Raw genomic sequence first — 17,755 nt, 5'->3', positions numbered from 1 at the left:
GTTACTTCTCATCTCCAACTTGAAATGACAAGGCCCCTTAGCTCATTCATATTTTCTTTAGCTGAATGAAGACAAATATTGTGGAGTAATATGTAAATGACTATCTAGACTGTCGACAGTCGTTCGTGTCTTTTTTGCTATGTTTCATCTCAAACAAAGTCATTGCCTCGCTCCGTAGCACTGACATACTAATGCATACTGATAGGAACTGCAATTGCCGAAGACACGAACTGTGAGTGCACTCGCTGATCAGTACATGATTCAACTGTGATTGCACTTGCTGATCAGTACACAATTACACAATTGAACTGTGAATGCACTCGCTAATCAGTATGTGGGTATAGTATTGCTCCGGATCGGAGCGAGGCGACGACTTTAGTTTTAGATAAAACGTAGCAAAAAAGGCATGAACGACTGTCGACAGTCTAAAGACTACCAAATGCTTGATGAGTTATATCTTGTCACTATCACATTTCAAAATATATAACTTCAAAATAATTTGATAAGAAGATCCTCTCACACAATTAAAGGCTGACTTTTTGATGTGAATGTTTCAGAGTGTCTCATTTCTGGAACTCATAATACATACATCATACATCACAGGCATCATAGGAATTTGATCCAGTGTGGAGAATCATGTCATGGTAGAGAAGTTGAAGATGCTATCTACAGAATCTAATCAAATATGTTTTTGATAAGAACCAGACTATTGACATGTTTGTGATACTCTGCAATTATTAACATGATTATGATATTCAAGATACCTCTGCAGTACATACATTAATGTTTTGAAACAATCCAGGGATTATAAGTACTTTCAAAGGCAGAGCCATTTGGTTGAAGTATCTATCAACTTGAATGTGTGATAATTCAAAAAAATAGCCTGTCTGTAGTGTGTGACAGTGCTTTGCAATCATTTTATAACAAATCGATAAAATTCATGTGTAAAAACATTTAAGATACATTCTTCCATTGAATCCATTTTCATCTTTGAGAGTTGTACTTTGCAATGTTTAGTCTACAATATGAAATGTGATATAAATTTACCAGCTGAATTATGTCATTCTATTAACAGACGTTTCATGTTATATTACATGAGAATACCTTTGAGATTTGGAGCTTGAATTTATTTGGTTTAAACGATTACCCGTAATTAGTGCATTGCTTGTGTTTATATAATGCATCACTTAATACTTCAATATTATTTGAGTCATATTTTTAGTATTTTACACTGATGGAAATGAATGTAAACCCTCAAAAGAATACATATAAGTAGCATTTCGTATTCATGTTTCTTGTAATGTTTTGGTAAACCTTTTATAACCTTCTTTCAACAACCATGGTTCATTAATGTTTCATTGGATTTATTGGGAAACCTGTGTGGGTGTGTGCGTGACTCAAACATCTAGGGTCCTACAGTTTACAGGAAATGCTGTACATGTAGTATCTATCTACCAAAAGAATCGTCTCTTATGGCCACTTTGACAGTATCCTGTTTATATCCCTTCTGTATGACTAGAAGTATCCTTATCTTGGTTTGCTATCATTTTTCACCAGAACTACTGCTACTTTACATCAGCAAGTAATCTTCAAGGACACACTAGCGCTTGAAATTTGTGAAGAAGGTACTATAGTATCACAGCCAGCTGTCATGGTCAAAGGTTTGTAAACATGTTTTCATCTTTTTAACTTAGAAACCTTTTTTATCTCTGTACCTTCTGGGAACTTTTAAAGATTAGCTTTCTCACTTTAATAGTGAATACCAAGAACTGAGATTCACAGCAATATGTTAGTATTGGCTTTGGTGGCCTACGTTGTTGTCAAAATGAAGTTTCTTTCTATTTACGTAAAGCTGTGTTTTAACTCAATTTTGGGTCTAATTTTTGTTTTTGCAGATTGGAATATGAATTCTATCATACTAAGAGATAACTTTGATGAAAGTGACAACCTTGATACATCTTTGTGGTAAGTATTTTTTTCAATTTTTTAGCATTGATTTTCATGTTTACAATTACCCTTGGTAATTTTGTAAGATTTGCAGAGAATGAGTTTTTTGTGCCATTGATGTCAGTTTCAGGAGTCACATTTTTATGTTTTAATGAATATTCATTAAATTATATTTGAATGAGGACATTATCAGATCCCAGTTTCTGATTGGAGGAAATTCTGACTCAGAAAGTATGTGATTGGTTGATTTTGTGAAAGTTGGCTTGCAAGCTTGCATTTCATTGGATGAAATGATGATTCAGAAAGTATGTGATTGGTTGACTTTGGAATATGTAAGTTGACTTGCAAGCTTGTGTTTCATGGGGAGGAATGCAGAAATTCAATAAATTTGGCACAATATGTAAATTTTTGTTTTGATTCTCCTGTTGACAGGTCTGATTTACAAGGAGGTAGTGTCAGCCAAGAATGTGGTTCAGTAATTCATGGTAATTCTGTGGTGTTCTGTCACCATGTTGGAACAAGAGAAATCACGACAGTTCACCTCAATACAACTAGTGCTTCAGTCATACAGTTTGCCACAAGTAGGTATATAGGCAGGCAAACACTGACTGTGAGACATGGATGACATGTGTCCACTCATTGTATACATTTTATACTAGGGTTGACTGACAAGTGTCAAATATATGACAGCAAACATATTTACACATTTAAAGTGAAATAAAAGATAAAAAGTTCAAAATTCTGACCATGATGAGAGAATTTATTTCATTTTGAGAGTGAATATACATGTATTTATTATATAAGTTCAGAAGTACATGCTGATATACTTGAATCCTCTTTAATATACAGCAAATTTCACAATACCATTCAGCTTTCTGTTTGATACAATACAGAAACCAATAAGAAACTGGACATGCTACACTTTAAGATAGTAAGATTGAATGAGTACAGTTTCCTGCTAAATTTTGTCTAAAGTGAAATGAACTACACATATCACCATACAGACATCAAATGAATACCACAAAGGACAATTTGTATGCCCTTCATCGGGTGTTTGATACTAAGAAAAATGTTGGCGCCCGAATGTCTGTTTCAGTACATTTAAATGATTTCTTTCATTTACACTAAGTGTAGCAAAAAATGCAATCTTGAAGTGTGGTATATGCAGTTTCTTGTTGGTTTCTGTGTGGTTGTATGAAACAGAAAAGCTGAACAGTATTGTGAAATTTACTGTACATGTAAACTACATTTATTTTAGGTGCTGGAAGCTGCCAGGTTGGTTTGGGTGACTACAGTATTGAAATCTCCTATGCACTCAGAGATACCATAGATTGGCATCTCATTGATAAAGTCAAGTAAGTCTACTAGAACCATGACAAAGGTAGCAAATGGTTGTTGTCCAAAAATTGTCACATGAACCAGAGCAAAATTACTGACTGGATAAATATCATCCAAGAAGTTCCACTAAAACCATAATGATACTATCTGGATGTCGTCCAGAAAGTTCCACTCGAATTAAGACAAAAATACTGACTGGATGTCGTCCAAAAAGTTCCACTAGAATTACAACAAAACAGCTGACTGGATGTCATCCAAAAAAGTTCCCCTAGAATTGAGACAAAAACTGACTGGATATGATCCAAAAAAGTTCCAATTGAATTGAGACAAAAAACTGACGAGATGTCATCCAATAAGTTCCACTAGAATTAGCAGGCTAAAGTACAATACATTGTATGTTATACCACGGACCAATAGTTGTGATGCCAGGGACTTATAGTTGTTGGTGTGAGTTATTGTACAAATATTTAGTGCCTGGCTGATAATTATTGTCTATACTATTTATAGCTGATAGAGGGTTATGAAGACTAATAAATACTCAGCTGTGTATATTTACGTGTTTGAGGTTTATATTATTCAGAGTAGAAGGAGAACACAGGTAGATAAATATCCAGGTGGGATACATGGGGTGAACCACTGTCATGTTATATTATAACGAAAACATTTATGTATAGTTGTTGACTTTAAGTAATACAAACATAGATTCAGAATAGTTTCACCATGTCATAAGTATCATAAGTGAAGGAATTACAAATGTACATCCCTCTCTGATGAAATATTGCTGAATGATTATAAATCAGACAGACAGGAAGGATGAAAGACATGACGTGACCTTTGACCTCTCGTAATGGCCATGCATTTTATCTGATATAATTGAATGTCACAGTCTAATAAACACACATGAATCTTGCCTTATAGGCGTCCTTCTGTCAGACAAGTCACTCTTGAAACAGACTAGACTCAAAGTTGCTAGGGAAACTTGGTTTTATTTGAACACTGTCTAATCTTAATAGTTATAAAAGTAGTTCAAAACACACAATTTTATTATAGACAAATACATTTACTCATTGTTATACCATTTATAATGATTTTCCTTTTAAAGGCCCATGATTTAATCCCAGGTTCTCCCATTAGTGTTATCTTATCTTTGGAGCCATGAAGATTACATGGGATCATTCTTTTGTTCAGTACCAACTTTTTCTATAGCTCTACCAGACAACTATTTTTCAAAACTTATCTTTTAAATCTAAAAACCGAACTGGGCCTTGCCAAACAACTTGCCAAATCTGTTACATCAGAAAAGCACTTTTTTTTTTTTAGCTAAATACTATATTAGTTTATGAATTAGTCCAAGAGTTTACAAAAAATATAGTGGCACAAAATGGAATGTTATTTTACAATCCTGATGTCAGTAACAAAGTGACATGTCAATTTTTTATATCCTTAGTGCTCCTGTGACTGATGAAACTGAGATCCACATTATTCACCTACCAAGAGAAGCACGTAAAGAAGAAATTGTGCTCAGATGGCACCAAGATATTGCAATGGATGCGTACAGGTTCCAGGGCTGTTGGGCCCTTGACAATGTAATAGTTCTGAATTCAGCTCATAAGCCCAACTTATTGGAGGATGACTTTGACCCTGTGACCCCTGCAAACTGGTTGTTCTTCCCAACAGCCAGTATTAAGGTACTATTTTATCAATATTTTGTTGTAGGATAGCAGAAACAGTGCATTTCATTTGTAGAATTTTCTTTTATGTTATTTTTAAAGAAACAGCAATTTTGTATTCTTTTATTAGTTTCTTTTGATATTTCACTTTCGTTTGTAGACCAACAAAACTACTAAACATGTCTGTTATTCCTTTACTATGCATACACTTTAAAAACCAAAACCTTTAACTTTCAGAATAAGTGTTCTTCTGATGGTAAAGCTTTGGTATTTCATGGTAGTCATGACAACGAGCAAGGTTATCAGTTTGTGACATCTCGTGACATCAATCTGTATGAACCTGGTTCCCAGGATGCATTGCTTTCAGAAAGTTTTGAAAGACGTGCCCCACCATTTGGGTAATTATGATTTCAGTGTTTAATTCTACAAAATTAATCTCATGGCACAGACAATATAGTCTAGTGGATGTCTCTTTATTCTCTATTGTATGATATGTTTTATTTTTGTGTTTCGAAATCTTAGCATTTATAAGTGTTTTTGCTATCATCACTGTTTATCCAAAACTTTATATTTGTTTTACTAACTTATGGAAGTATACACTATATACTGTTGATGATGTGGTTTCAATCATTAAATAAATTTCAATATCCCAATTCGATACTGATGGAGCCAACCTAGGATGGGGAAAAAAGATAGAAAAGAAATCCAAGAAAAAAACCCACATTGAACCAAAAACTGATGTGCCTGCTAGGATTTAGTCACTTACAGGCACAAAAACATTAAATCTTTTGATTTTAATAGTATAAGTTGATTCTGATTGTGCCACTGATATTGTCATCTTATCTCTGACAGTTGGGAAGTATCTGGTGCTAGTATTGGTGAGGTCTGTGGTGAAATACACAGTGGAAGTTCATTGATATTTAATGGTAGAAACCATAGAAAGATCTGTACACCTTATGTGAATGCAGGTGATATTGGCAGTGTCAGGTTCTTCTTTGCAATGGGTAAGTTATTTTACATAGTCATATTTTTGTATAAATGAATACCCCATACTATTGTTGGTGAGAGTGTCTGCATATGTAACAAAGTCTTCAGAATTATCATTCAATGTTTTCATTTGCTATACAGTGCCCATTCAAGACAGAATGTAAAGTAAAACCAGATTACCATGGTAACCTTGTCATCTTTTTCCTTGGACAGGTAGCAGCAGTTGTGATCCTGGTGATTCCGTTGATGTGGAAGTAACACTGTATGCCCAACTGTCAGGCTCAGAATCCTTGAATCTCCTACAAACCATGGATTATCAAGTATACAAGGTATAGATATATGGAATCTGAGTTTTACTCAAGATTCTCAAAAACTGCATTTGTACATAAAAAAACAATAGATAACTGATAACTGTGAGTGAATCTCTGAAATTTGTATCCAACACATCAAAATTCACAATCACAAGATATGCTTGCATTATAGTTATAATGGAGACCAGTCGACTTCTTGATCTATGCATGGTTATACATATCCCTCACTGGGTTGTTCATTTTTACACTCCCCAATGTCTAGTGCTGTCATCATACACATTCACACTCCTCACACTATTAAAGCTGTCAACACTCACGTTTTGACTGTAAAAATTACCAGTCATAAATACCAGTCATAAATAACTGATATTAAGCCATGCACTCCATATTTTTGTGTACCTATATATTATATTATCTTTACGTATTTATTTTCAGACACCCAAGATGATATCTGTTGCTATTCCCAATGACATCCAGCATCCTTTGACTAGATTCTGTCTGATTCAACATCAACACAAAGGTGAAAACAGACATGTCTGGGCTATTGATGAATTCCAGTTGTTGCCACGGCTGCCAAGAAATATCAACAAATACTTACAGTTCAGTATGAACTTAGAGTGTGGATCCCAGCATCCTGCTAGTCAGTAAGTTTTGGACATCAAACATGAAAACATATCAAATGCTGTGTGAAAGTATATCTTACGATGAAAATATTTTTTACTAATTCTTACTCAAAATTTGTTGGTTTTGTATATCCTCCTTTCCTCATTGAATGATGAATTTTCTGATAATTCCTGATAATTGAAATTAATTTTAAGAGGAGTTTAAAATTAATCCACATATTGTTGACAGTATAGTGCAATGTTTAATGTAATGAAGCGCTACTGATCATGTGTGGACAAAGCCATCCATTCATATACTGGTCAGGATGAAATAATATAAAAAAAGATTGATACAATTATACAACTGGTTTATTTTTTAATGACGACATTGACAGTGTACCTAGTGTACAGAACAAGGCTCTGACACTTTCATAACTTTTACAAACTGGAAAAGGTTTGTACAGTTGGTAAGTTCATATTTGGTGACATTAAAGGAGCTTCATTTTCGCTATCATAATTTATTTACCCACAACAGGGTCATACCCTGTCATCGTCTGCTCAACAAACCTACTTATCATAATGTGTTTCCTTTGATTTACAGGATAGATGTTGAGATGTCAACCAACAATGGCCTGACTTGGTCCTTGGTGCAGGCGGCATGTTTACCAGGAAGTTGTCCTGGATCTCACTGGGCTGATAGTACTATCTACAAAGCTGATCAACAGGATGGGTGAGTCAACAATGCTAATTAACATATATCGTTGACATCAAATTACCTGTACTTGGAGACCTCTGCTTTGTCCCAGGATAGATTGATTGCTATATATATCAAAATCACAGTGTTGACCATAAACGTTGGAGAATGTACATGTTTTGACTTACTTACACGCTGTAAAGTAATATGAAAGAAAAGTGATGTTTTGCATTATAGGACAACTCCCCTTTACAGTGGGGGGAGGGGGGGGGTACAGGGATCAAGGGATGGATAGAAGTGGGAGGTATTGGTTCATTTCCATAGCGCTTCAAAAGTGCAGTACTGTGAGAAAAAGCTATTGTAATTTGTTGAAATACTGCAAGTTAAGTTACACATCACCACATTGCACAATGTTATCAACCTTTAATAGACAATATTAATCTCTAGAGAGAATACTTGACTTTGTTGTGTAAATCCTGCCACATACATGATTACTATATCATTATTTCTTGGCACACCATCACCTGTCACTATATGCTAGATTCTTCATTTGTGAAAAAAAATGTAACTTTTCATTATTGAGTGTACAGACTGTACTTTAAACAGTTGTGGTGTTGCAATCAGTCTTGACCATATAGAAATTAAATTCACTGCATAAACTCTGATAAACTTATTGTTTGTCTCTTAAAGGTGGGTGCGAGTTCTCATACCTCTCCCATATGCAGCATTGACCAGTTCCACTCGATTTAGGTGGACACAGCCAGACAGAGATGGGAAAACAAACTGGGGTCTTGATAGTGGTAAATTTATCTCTTGTATATTATAAAATGTAATGTACTTGTAGCATATTTTTAGCCTACTCATAAGTAGTTACAGTTTTCAAATATTAGGTATGCAGATAACTTTATTATTATGTTCATTTGACATGGACATTAACTGTCTGCATATCCAAACAAAATTTATGTCCCTGGAGAGGTTTTGGAAATTGGACTTTTACTGTAATTTTGATGATTTATAGTGAATGATTTTGTTGTCTTTTGATTTCAGTGTATGCTGGTGATGGTTGTGGACATCAAATGTGTAAAGGACATGGTTTCTGTACTTCAAATGGATGCAGGTAAATATGAAATATATTGTTAGATGGAACGAATGGCACATGAAATCATCTGAGGGAGTGTAGTGTGTGGTTTTCTAACCAACCATGTGCCATGTGTAACCTCTCTATCAATACAGGTTAGAATAAATTGTCATAAATATTCCATGTATGTTAGCCAACCTGTAGTCCTTGAAGGACTAGTAACGCTACTACACTATTTCAGTAATCTTTAATAACTACCATTTTGAGTTTTTGAGGTCCCAGCTTGAAGACAAGCGAAAATTCAAAAAATCAAACTGGCATTTAGGATAGCTGAAATAGTATAGTAGTGTTAGTCTTTCTAGACTACAGGTAGGCTACAGTTAGGATAGCTGAAATAGTGTAATAGTGTTAATCTTTCAAGACTACAGGTAGGCTACAATTAGGATAGCTGAAATAGTGTAGTAGTGTTAGTCCTTCAAGACTACAGATTGGCTATATGTAATCTAGTGCTAATTACTTTATGTGAACACTATGAGCACATAACAATGACAGATGATAGGGTAGAAATGTGCTATGGAAAGGTTACTGGAAAAGACATTAATTGATCCTTTAATACAAGGAACTCAATTTTCTTGTATCTCATTTGATTAGTTAAACAAATCTGCTGACCTAAAACTCTTACCTGATCACTGTACAGTACACTCGTGTACATGTGACATGACCCGAATAACTCACTATGCACCACACTTTCACTTTACGATGTATTGCCGGTGAAAAGGAGCTTACTAACTCCTCATACAGCCTCCATCGATCACTGCAGAAAGTTTTACAAAGCTGTGTCAGTCAACTCCAGAAAATGTAACGGAACGTGTTAAATAGTATAATTATATATTAAATTAAATCAACTAAAACGTTATTTCATTACCCCATGCCTTTTGAATTCCAGCATTGTCTTTGTTGTCGCTGGTACTTGATTTATGGACTAGAGGAGTTGTTTGATAAAACATTGTTGTGTCACCTTTGTAGTTTTATGACATTAACAAACTGGATATTAATTACCCAATGACATCCATAGCAAACTTTGTATTGTTAGTAAATGTGATTTTTCATTACATTCAAAAAACTCACTCACCCATACTGACCTGAACCAGCCACTTCTTTAGCAGTGATTGAATATGTCTGGTTTGTTTAATTCAATTTTGTGCTTTCTTTCGGGTAAAACAAAATGAGAATTATTACACCGATACTCATTCTTATGTGTTACAGCTGTGATGCAGGATACTCTGGCTCATCTTGTGAGATCTATGAAGACATTCTACCAACCAGTCTTAGAGAACATTTTGAGTCAGACAACTTAGCGGAGAACCCACAATTCTCACAAGTGGTTGGAGGCAATGTAGGTTATCAATGTGGTATCTTGTCTAAAGGCAAGTCATTGGTATTCTACAAACAAGGCTCCAGAATCCTAACAACAAGTGAACTAGACACCACAACAAGCAGGTAAATTTAGTTCATACTTATGTATATTCATTTGGTCAAGGACTTTGTATTTGTACGATGTCTTTGATGCTTCAATCTACATTTACCATAAATGAGTAAATGTTGCATTTGTGAAAATGTTCATCTCTACATTCTCTAGTCAAAATTTTGTAACAGTATGATGATGACCTGAATATAGTAACCATTAATGTCATTATCATTTTGTCCTTCTGAGTTTTTGTCAATTTCCATTTGTTTCAATTCATCACTATGAATGTTTGTATCTTTATTACTAAGTATTCTTAATGTATATACATTGTATTTTCTTATCTTGACACAGTGTAAGAAGAGTTGTTGGCTCAACAGTCTATTGAATAATAATAAATAACAATAATTAAAAGGAAGCTGAAAACCAATATAATGTAGATTCAGACTTGATTGTATACAGTTTGATAGATAATCTTATATCAGCAAATATTAACCAAGTTCTATGTATTACATGTAAGAATGCTTTTAATTTGATTACAGACTGTCATTATGACGAGTTTTGCCCGACTGCAAGATACTTTTATGATTTGTTTTATTTGTAGGTATCTTCAATTCACTATCAGACTGGGAAGTTATTCCACAGTAGGAAGCTGTCAGCCATCAGACGTCATCACAGAGAGTGTATTTGTACACTATAGTTGTGATACTGGTATGCAGTGGACTCTACTGAAAGTACTAGGGTTTGAAGACTACAGACAACCTAGGTAAATATGAAAATAATAGTTTGAAAGTTATATGATAAACACAAATGTGATATTCAAGAGTTCCTTTCCAACCTAGGATGATGGGTTTGAGTTAATGGAATGAAGTCTTCCTCTATTTTCTAGTTTTATTGTAATTCTGTCACAAAATATAACCTATAGTTAGGCTCCCTAACATAATATAATATAATAAGGAGGATTTCTACCATTGACCACAAGTTACCAGACTCCCTAAGATAAGGATAATTTGTAATGTTGACCACAAGTTAGCAAGACTAAGTGTTTTCTATTTATCCTAAGGCTGTATTAAGCAATCTATTATGTTTGGGCTATAACCATGTAATCGATCACCTTGTCCTAGTAGATGTCACAGTACAGTTGATCAATCACATTTTCTTATAAACACTTTTTGTAACAATGAAGTACTTCTGAAGTCATGCACAGCGTAACTATTATATCGTTTAGTAGGATGCAACTTTTTTGGTTGTACATTTTGAGGTGATTTGACACAGTTGACCTCCATTATGCAAGGGTTGAAACGCAATCATGGTTCTAGATCATATATCAATTTGTGTTGATTACGAACAACATAAAAATACATGTTTAAGATCAGACAAAATCTAGCTGTACAAGCCATTACAATATTTCTTCTGGAATTTAGAAATTATCAATCTTAAAGTTTGTAATTTTCCCCATTCAAAATTTCAATAACTTTACATGGCTATAGGTTTGAACACATTAAATATTAAAATTGTCTAAATTTATTGGATATGAAGCAGACAAGTAATCTATTCATATATTTGTTCTTGACAGGGTTGAAACAATATGGCTGCCTGTGGCTGCACACAGAGCCGGTTGTCAGTTCAGATGGCAACAACCCACACATTCTGGCAAGGACAAAGATGTGTGGGCCATAGATGATATCACCATAGCAACTGTCCTCCATAATGCAGTATCCAGTGATTTCAGTGATGCTGAGATTGTCAAGGAAGCGTTTAGCTTTCACAGAGGTGACGTCAAAGATTTCTGTGGTGCTAGAGATGTGTTTAGGTATGTACTATAACAACAACAACAAAAAGAGTAAAAGTTGACCAAAATGTGGCTTTTGTTAGGGGTCTAAGCCAACTCTGGCTGACATCCATGGATTCTACCACATAGCAAATGAGAGGGAGAAAAGATGGCCCGGGACTCTAACCTGAGACCCCCTGATCACTAGACACACACACTAACAACCGCGCTACCCAGGCCGATGTCAGCCAACTGTACCACACACCCATTTTGATTAAACTATAGACCCAAGGCACTTTGAACTAAGCAATACGTTTAAGATTGTTGTTGATGCCTGTCACTTCTTAGAAATGAGTTGTATGATGTCAAAACTACCAGAATAGTCTTGTCATTTATTGAGCAATAGAATTAAGATAGAGCTGAAATTAGTTTTAGTCAAGCAATATTTACATTAAAAAAAAATTACAGAAAAGAAATACCATAAACAATTGTCATCAAGTTTTTCATTGTACATGAAATTAAAATATTAAAAAATAATACATTAAAATCAATATATACCAAGATTGTTGAAGTGAAATTTGTTTATAACAACTATTGTTACAATTGATTCAAATACATTAATGGTCGTAGCATTGTTTAAAAACCCAATGAATCTTACGATTCACATTTTTGTCATAATTTGTTATCCTCTGATAGTATGATTTTTAACAGAGCTGAAGTTGAATTATAAGACCTGTTTTCATTTGTTTGTTTTTGTGTATGCGTCAGTTTCACAGGAGGAGCTGAATCAGGTGCTGTACGTTTTATAGAAACACAGTCCATACAGTTGGGTCGTTCATCTATGGTGCAGTTTGACTTGGTGTTGGGGTGTGGTACACCATTCAAAGCACGCAGAAATAGAGGTAAGTGTAGTAGTTCCGGTAAGCTATCATACTTTTTGTAAGTTATTTTATTCCTGTGCTAAACACATTGAATATGTCTGAGAAATTTCAATCTAGATTCCCAAGTGACAATATGCTGTCTACATTCAAGTATTTTATTGTTTGATTTTCTCTGTCACACCTTCCCATATCCAAAAGTTATTTGTGAGAAACATTTTCAATTTCAAGTTCGAAACCTTCCTGCCATTCTAGAGTGAAAGTACTTTGCTGTTGACTTTGACATTAGGAAATCATTCATGTAAATTTTATTGTCCATTTTTCCTTTGCTTTGCAATGTACCTTCACTTCTACATGCAGAAGCGTGTAATTTTGGGGTTCACAAAATTTGATTAATATCATAGTAGTTTTTTCACTCATTCTCCAATAAACAGTACAAATTTTATCTTTGTTTAGATGACAGGATTTATTTTGAGTACTCTACAACTCATGGGTTGACATGGCAACCAGTTGTTACAAGTTGTCTTCCACCTGAGTCTGGTTGTAATGACTACAAATCTAGCAGTATCTATGACGACACAGAGTACCAAGCCTGGACCAGAGTTACTGTTCCTCTCAAAGCTAACTTCAGGTATGTTTGGACACAAAAGGCAAAATTTCTGAAATATTATCGTTGCATAATTTTCATTATGTTTAGACATCAGAGACCACTGTGCATTTTATTGTGAAATATCACTGTCAGTTTCACTTGCATATCCTCAAGTTTATGACTTTCTGAAATGAAGTTGTTGCATAAATATTTATGTAGCTATCAAAGACCACTATGCATTTCATAGTGAAACCAACATCAGTTTTACTTGCATATCCACAAGTTCATCACACTATTATACAAAGACACTGGAGAGTTTTGAAGGAAAACAAGATTTACATTTCCTGATTAGATTATACATTCAAAATATATTTTTAGTTTTTTATCCATTAATCTTCTCTAGTGATTCAAGTCAAATAATTTCTATATTACACTGTTTTACTTTTTGCAGTCTTGGCCCAGTACGTTTCCGATGGCAACAGTCTTCCTTTACTGGTAATGATAGTTGGGCTATAGACAATGTGTACATAGGACAGGAATGTCCTGAATTTTGTCGTGGCCATGGTAGATGTGATGATGGTGTATGTAGGTAGGTAGGAAAACTATTTCAATGTTTTGAAGTCATATGACTTTATATTCTCTTTGCAGATCATCATAGGGGAGCAACTGAATTCAATGAAGAATTGATATGACAGAACCCTGTGACATGTGAGTGCAAGTGTGTCATACTAAGGGTATTTGCATGAGTGCTTCAACTATTCTCTGTGGCAGTACTTTCACAAGCAAATCGTTAGTGAAAGTGCAGCAGAATTTCCAGGAAACACTGCAAGCATGAGTGCAAATACCCCTGAGTATACCACACTAAGCACTCACACAGCATTGGGTTCTGTTATTATTACATGATGTTTATCATCCAAAACAACAAAATTCTGTCTAATAATGAGACTATGCGATCACATGCTTTCGTGTAGAATGAATGATTGCATCTTCATTTGCATATAATTTTCTATAGATTTTAATGCTAATCTGATGTGGGCCGTTAATGATACATTGCACTTACATGGGCATTGGATATTTTTCTATACATGATGTTTTCAACTTTATGACCTAACAAAATCATTTGAATGAACTGAAAGATTCATTGTTATGTCCACATTACTGTTGAAGTGACAGTTTCAATAGCAATGAAACATATAGTTTACTTTTGAATGAGAATGAAAATAATGATTTGTTTCCCTTCACTAGATGTGATCCAGGCTACAGTGGTGATGCATGTTCTCCAGATTATCCACTTGTGTCAACACTAAGATCAGATTTTGAAGACCATGTCTTGCTACAGTCTGATTGGCTGGCCATTCATGGTGGTGACGTCGTCAGTGGCAACCAGGGTTGCGGTGTCATTACATCTGGCATGTCTTTATACTTTTCAGAGGCAAGTCATAACAACACTGAGTTCAATATTAAAATTTCTATTTTAAGTTTTTGTAGTCACATTCAGTTTAAACTTTATAAAAATATACCCTCTGTCTGTGTAAATGATATCAAAACCAACATGAGGTGATGTGATGGCAATTCGGTATCAACGCGAAACTTTTATATGGCTGATGACTTTGAACAAAGATTGTACAATGTCTGAGCCAAATTTTAATAATGAATAGAAGTGACTATTAGAGCTTTTGGACAAGTGATTCTTTTAAGACTGATCAATTGTCAGAATTTATGGCAACAGGGTCCCCAAGTTTTTAACACCTGTTGACAATTATTCAGATAGATTATACAAGTTCTATGCATATCTGAATCACAACTACATCTCCCAATGACTTTTGTTGATAATATTACTTGAAATGGAAGTGAACTATACCAATTCTTTTCTCTGTTGACAGAATGGAGTGAGACAGTTGATCAGTTTAGACATGAACACCCAAATAGCCAGTTTTGTACAATTCTACATCCGTATTGGTGGTGGTAGAGGACAGTGCACAGACTCTCATAGCAGAGAACAAGGTGTTCTACTCCAGTATTCCAATGATGGTGGTGTTACTTGGACACTACTCATGGAATTATACTATCAATTCTACAAAGAATCAAGGTATGTCAAAAACATCATGACGATAGCTGATTTTTATTTGGAAGGTATAGGAATATTTTTATGTTGATTATAGTCAAAATAAAACAGTTCTGTCTACTACATGTATTCATTGATTTATTGAATTCAGTCACAATTTTCATGTTATGTGTATAACGTGAAATTGTTGCTGAAAATTTGGTATTTATACTCTACTATTTACTAGGTTTGTATACAAGGAGCTACCATCTGCTGCTAGGACTCGTTCTACAAGAATTCGTTGGTGGCAGCCTTCCCATTCTGGTGCTGGTCATAATCAGTGGGCTCTGGATGATATCTATATTGGTAGTGATAAAAACCTTAACACATTGCAGGCAGATTTCCAGGTAGGATAAATGTATTTGAAATGACTTTTTTAGTTGTGCCCAGGGATGTCTTTGTGTTGGTGGACTGCTCCATCTCTGATACTTGATACTTGATACTTGATACTTGAAACTCAATTTCAACCAAACCTTGTTCAAATGTCAGACACTACTATAGGGATATATGTACACTGCTATATTGTTTGACCTTTTCATGATTATCTAACTTTACAGAGTTTCTTTGATTTTGTTGCCATGGTAATATAGTATATTCATGTTGCTAAATGATGCATATTTACTCATACAGCAACAAGTGATAATCTATATATCTAACTTTGTTTTATGGCAATAAATAAGTTACATAATAATAATAATAATAATAATAATTAGTAACTAATGATTTCTCTTAATTCTATACACAATTTCTGATTACTTTATTTCAGAATACTGATTTGTCACTGGTTACCTCTGACATCTGGACATCAATTTCCAACGGCCATGTAGGTCAGCTCTGTCACTCTGATGGTACAGCATTAGTCTTCAGTAGTGCTAACGGAGAAAGATATGCCATCACTGAATATATGAACCTACAACCTAGAGACATAGTACAGTTTAAGGTAAGTGAAAGATATACCATCACTGAATATATGAATCTACAACCAGGAGACATAGTACAGTTTAAGGTAGGTGAAAGATATACCATCACTGAATATATGAACCTACAACCAGGAGATATTAGTACACTGCCTGGGAATGCCACCCCAGGAAATAAAGACATTTTCTTAAAACAGTGGGTTCTGGAATGTTATTTCATGATTTTACATCACTTTAAATGGTGCAAGATAGAAGGAAAACACTTGTCATTGTGCCTCATTTGGGAGTTTTGCTGTGGGCCACATTACCCCATGGAATTTGTAGAAATGCATATGATATAATAGGAGAACTTACAACGAATATTCATGACTTCCTGAAGTGATTATTACCTTCAGTGAAATGCCATTATGTCAGGGTTATACCTGTATCATTATGTCAGGGTTATACTTGTATCATTACGCTGTAGGCTAATCCTTAATCCTGACACTTAATGTATGACTCACTAAATACCAATTCAGGATAAGATTTAGAATGAATCAATTGCCTCCTATTCTCATTCCACCCTGCATTAGCTAACTTGTATTATTTGCAGTGAACAAGTAGTTTGGCTTACAAGAAGTGTCTGATAATGAATACCAATGCAGCATAGGTAGCATTACCTCTGAACTATAAAGGAAGAAATTTGAGATGAAAAATGAAAGAATTCTTTTTTTGAATGCTGACAATTTGACTTTATAAAGGGTCTCAGAATCTTTTATCTCCTGCAATATTAAAAGTAGAAAATTAACAGACATCTTGTACTGGATTCTAGATTGTGGTAGGATGTGGACAAGACTTCACAAACCATGCTCCAGTCTTTCTACAATATTCCGTGGATGCCGGAATGACGTGGAATTTGATGATCAAACCATGTCATCCATTCATCAAAGGTAGTGGTTACTGTGAGGGATTGACTGACGAATACAAAGATGGCAGTATATATCACATGGGTGCATACAATAAATGGAGACTTGTGGTTATACCAGTTGATGATAAATTGGTCGGAAGGTAAGCAGGTGTCTCAAATAATCCCCTCAAAAAGTGTAGTTTTATTCAGAAAAAGAACTTTTCTGTGACTGTATTAAATACTAGAGTCCAATATTTATCAATAGCACCATATTCACAGGTCAAGACTTCTTTAAAGTCTTGCCTTAGGTGGGACTTACGATATTTCTAGATGCAAATGTGCCTTTAAATGTGACCTAAATTCAGACACCATGGGAGGTCTTATGAAAGTCATGTGAAACTGTTCTGACTTCATCCTACATGAGAACAGACAGGACTTGCAAGCTTTTCATTGTCTATACATGTAAATACAAACCCAGGCATAAGACTCAGAAGTGCCTGTCGTTATATAGGATACTT

At 34.7% G+C, this 17,755-nt stretch overlaps 1 protein-coding gene across 1 annotated transcript in view; it reads left to right on the top strand.

Annotated features, from left to right (window-relative positions):
* Positions 1-17,755, top strand: part of LOC144437396 (reelin-like) — a 48,719-nt gene that overhangs the window by 5,818 nt on the left and 25,146 nt on the right. Inside the window, exons 3-25 of the mRNA XM_078126365.1 lie at positions 1,558-1,661; positions 1,896-1,965; positions 2,380-2,528; positions 3,206-3,302; positions 4,733-4,977; positions 5,179-5,353; positions 5,808-5,959; positions 6,156-6,271; positions 6,689-6,897; positions 7,457-7,585; positions 8,240-8,349; positions 8,597-8,666; positions 9,894-10,127; positions 10,697-10,858; positions 11,669-11,905; positions 12,632-12,749; positions 13,176-13,372; positions 13,782-13,919; positions 14,576-14,762; positions 15,214-15,419; positions 15,622-15,781; positions 16,201-16,374; positions 17,163-17,398. Coding sequence (XP_077982491.1) covers positions 1,558-1,661; positions 1,896-1,965; positions 2,380-2,528; positions 3,206-3,302; positions 4,733-4,977; positions 5,179-5,353; positions 5,808-5,959; positions 6,156-6,271; positions 6,689-6,897; positions 7,457-7,585; positions 8,240-8,349; positions 8,597-8,666; positions 9,894-10,127; positions 10,697-10,858; positions 11,669-11,905; positions 12,632-12,749; positions 13,176-13,372; positions 13,782-13,919; positions 14,576-14,762; positions 15,214-15,419; positions 15,622-15,781; positions 16,201-16,374; positions 17,163-17,398 — 3,675 coding nt within the window. The remainder of the gene's footprint in view (positions 1-1,557; positions 1,662-1,895; positions 1,966-2,379; positions 2,529-3,205; positions 3,303-4,732; positions 4,978-5,178; positions 5,354-5,807; positions 5,960-6,155; positions 6,272-6,688; positions 6,898-7,456; positions 7,586-8,239; positions 8,350-8,596; positions 8,667-9,893; positions 10,128-10,696; positions 10,859-11,668; positions 11,906-12,631; positions 12,750-13,175; positions 13,373-13,781; positions 13,920-14,575; positions 14,763-15,213; positions 15,420-15,621; positions 15,782-16,200; positions 16,375-17,162; positions 17,399-17,755) is intronic.

The sequence above is a fragment of the Glandiceps talaboti genome, chromosome 1 (genome assembly GCF_964340395.1).
Source record: "Glandiceps talaboti chromosome 1, keGlaTala1.1, whole genome shotgun sequence".
In the NCBI taxonomy this organism is placed as follows: domain Eukaryota; kingdom Metazoa; phylum Hemichordata; class Enteropneusta; family Spengelidae; genus Glandiceps; species Glandiceps talaboti.
The sequence above is the reverse complement of the archived record's forward strand: the minus strand, read 5'-3'. Positions and strand labels throughout refer to the sequence as shown.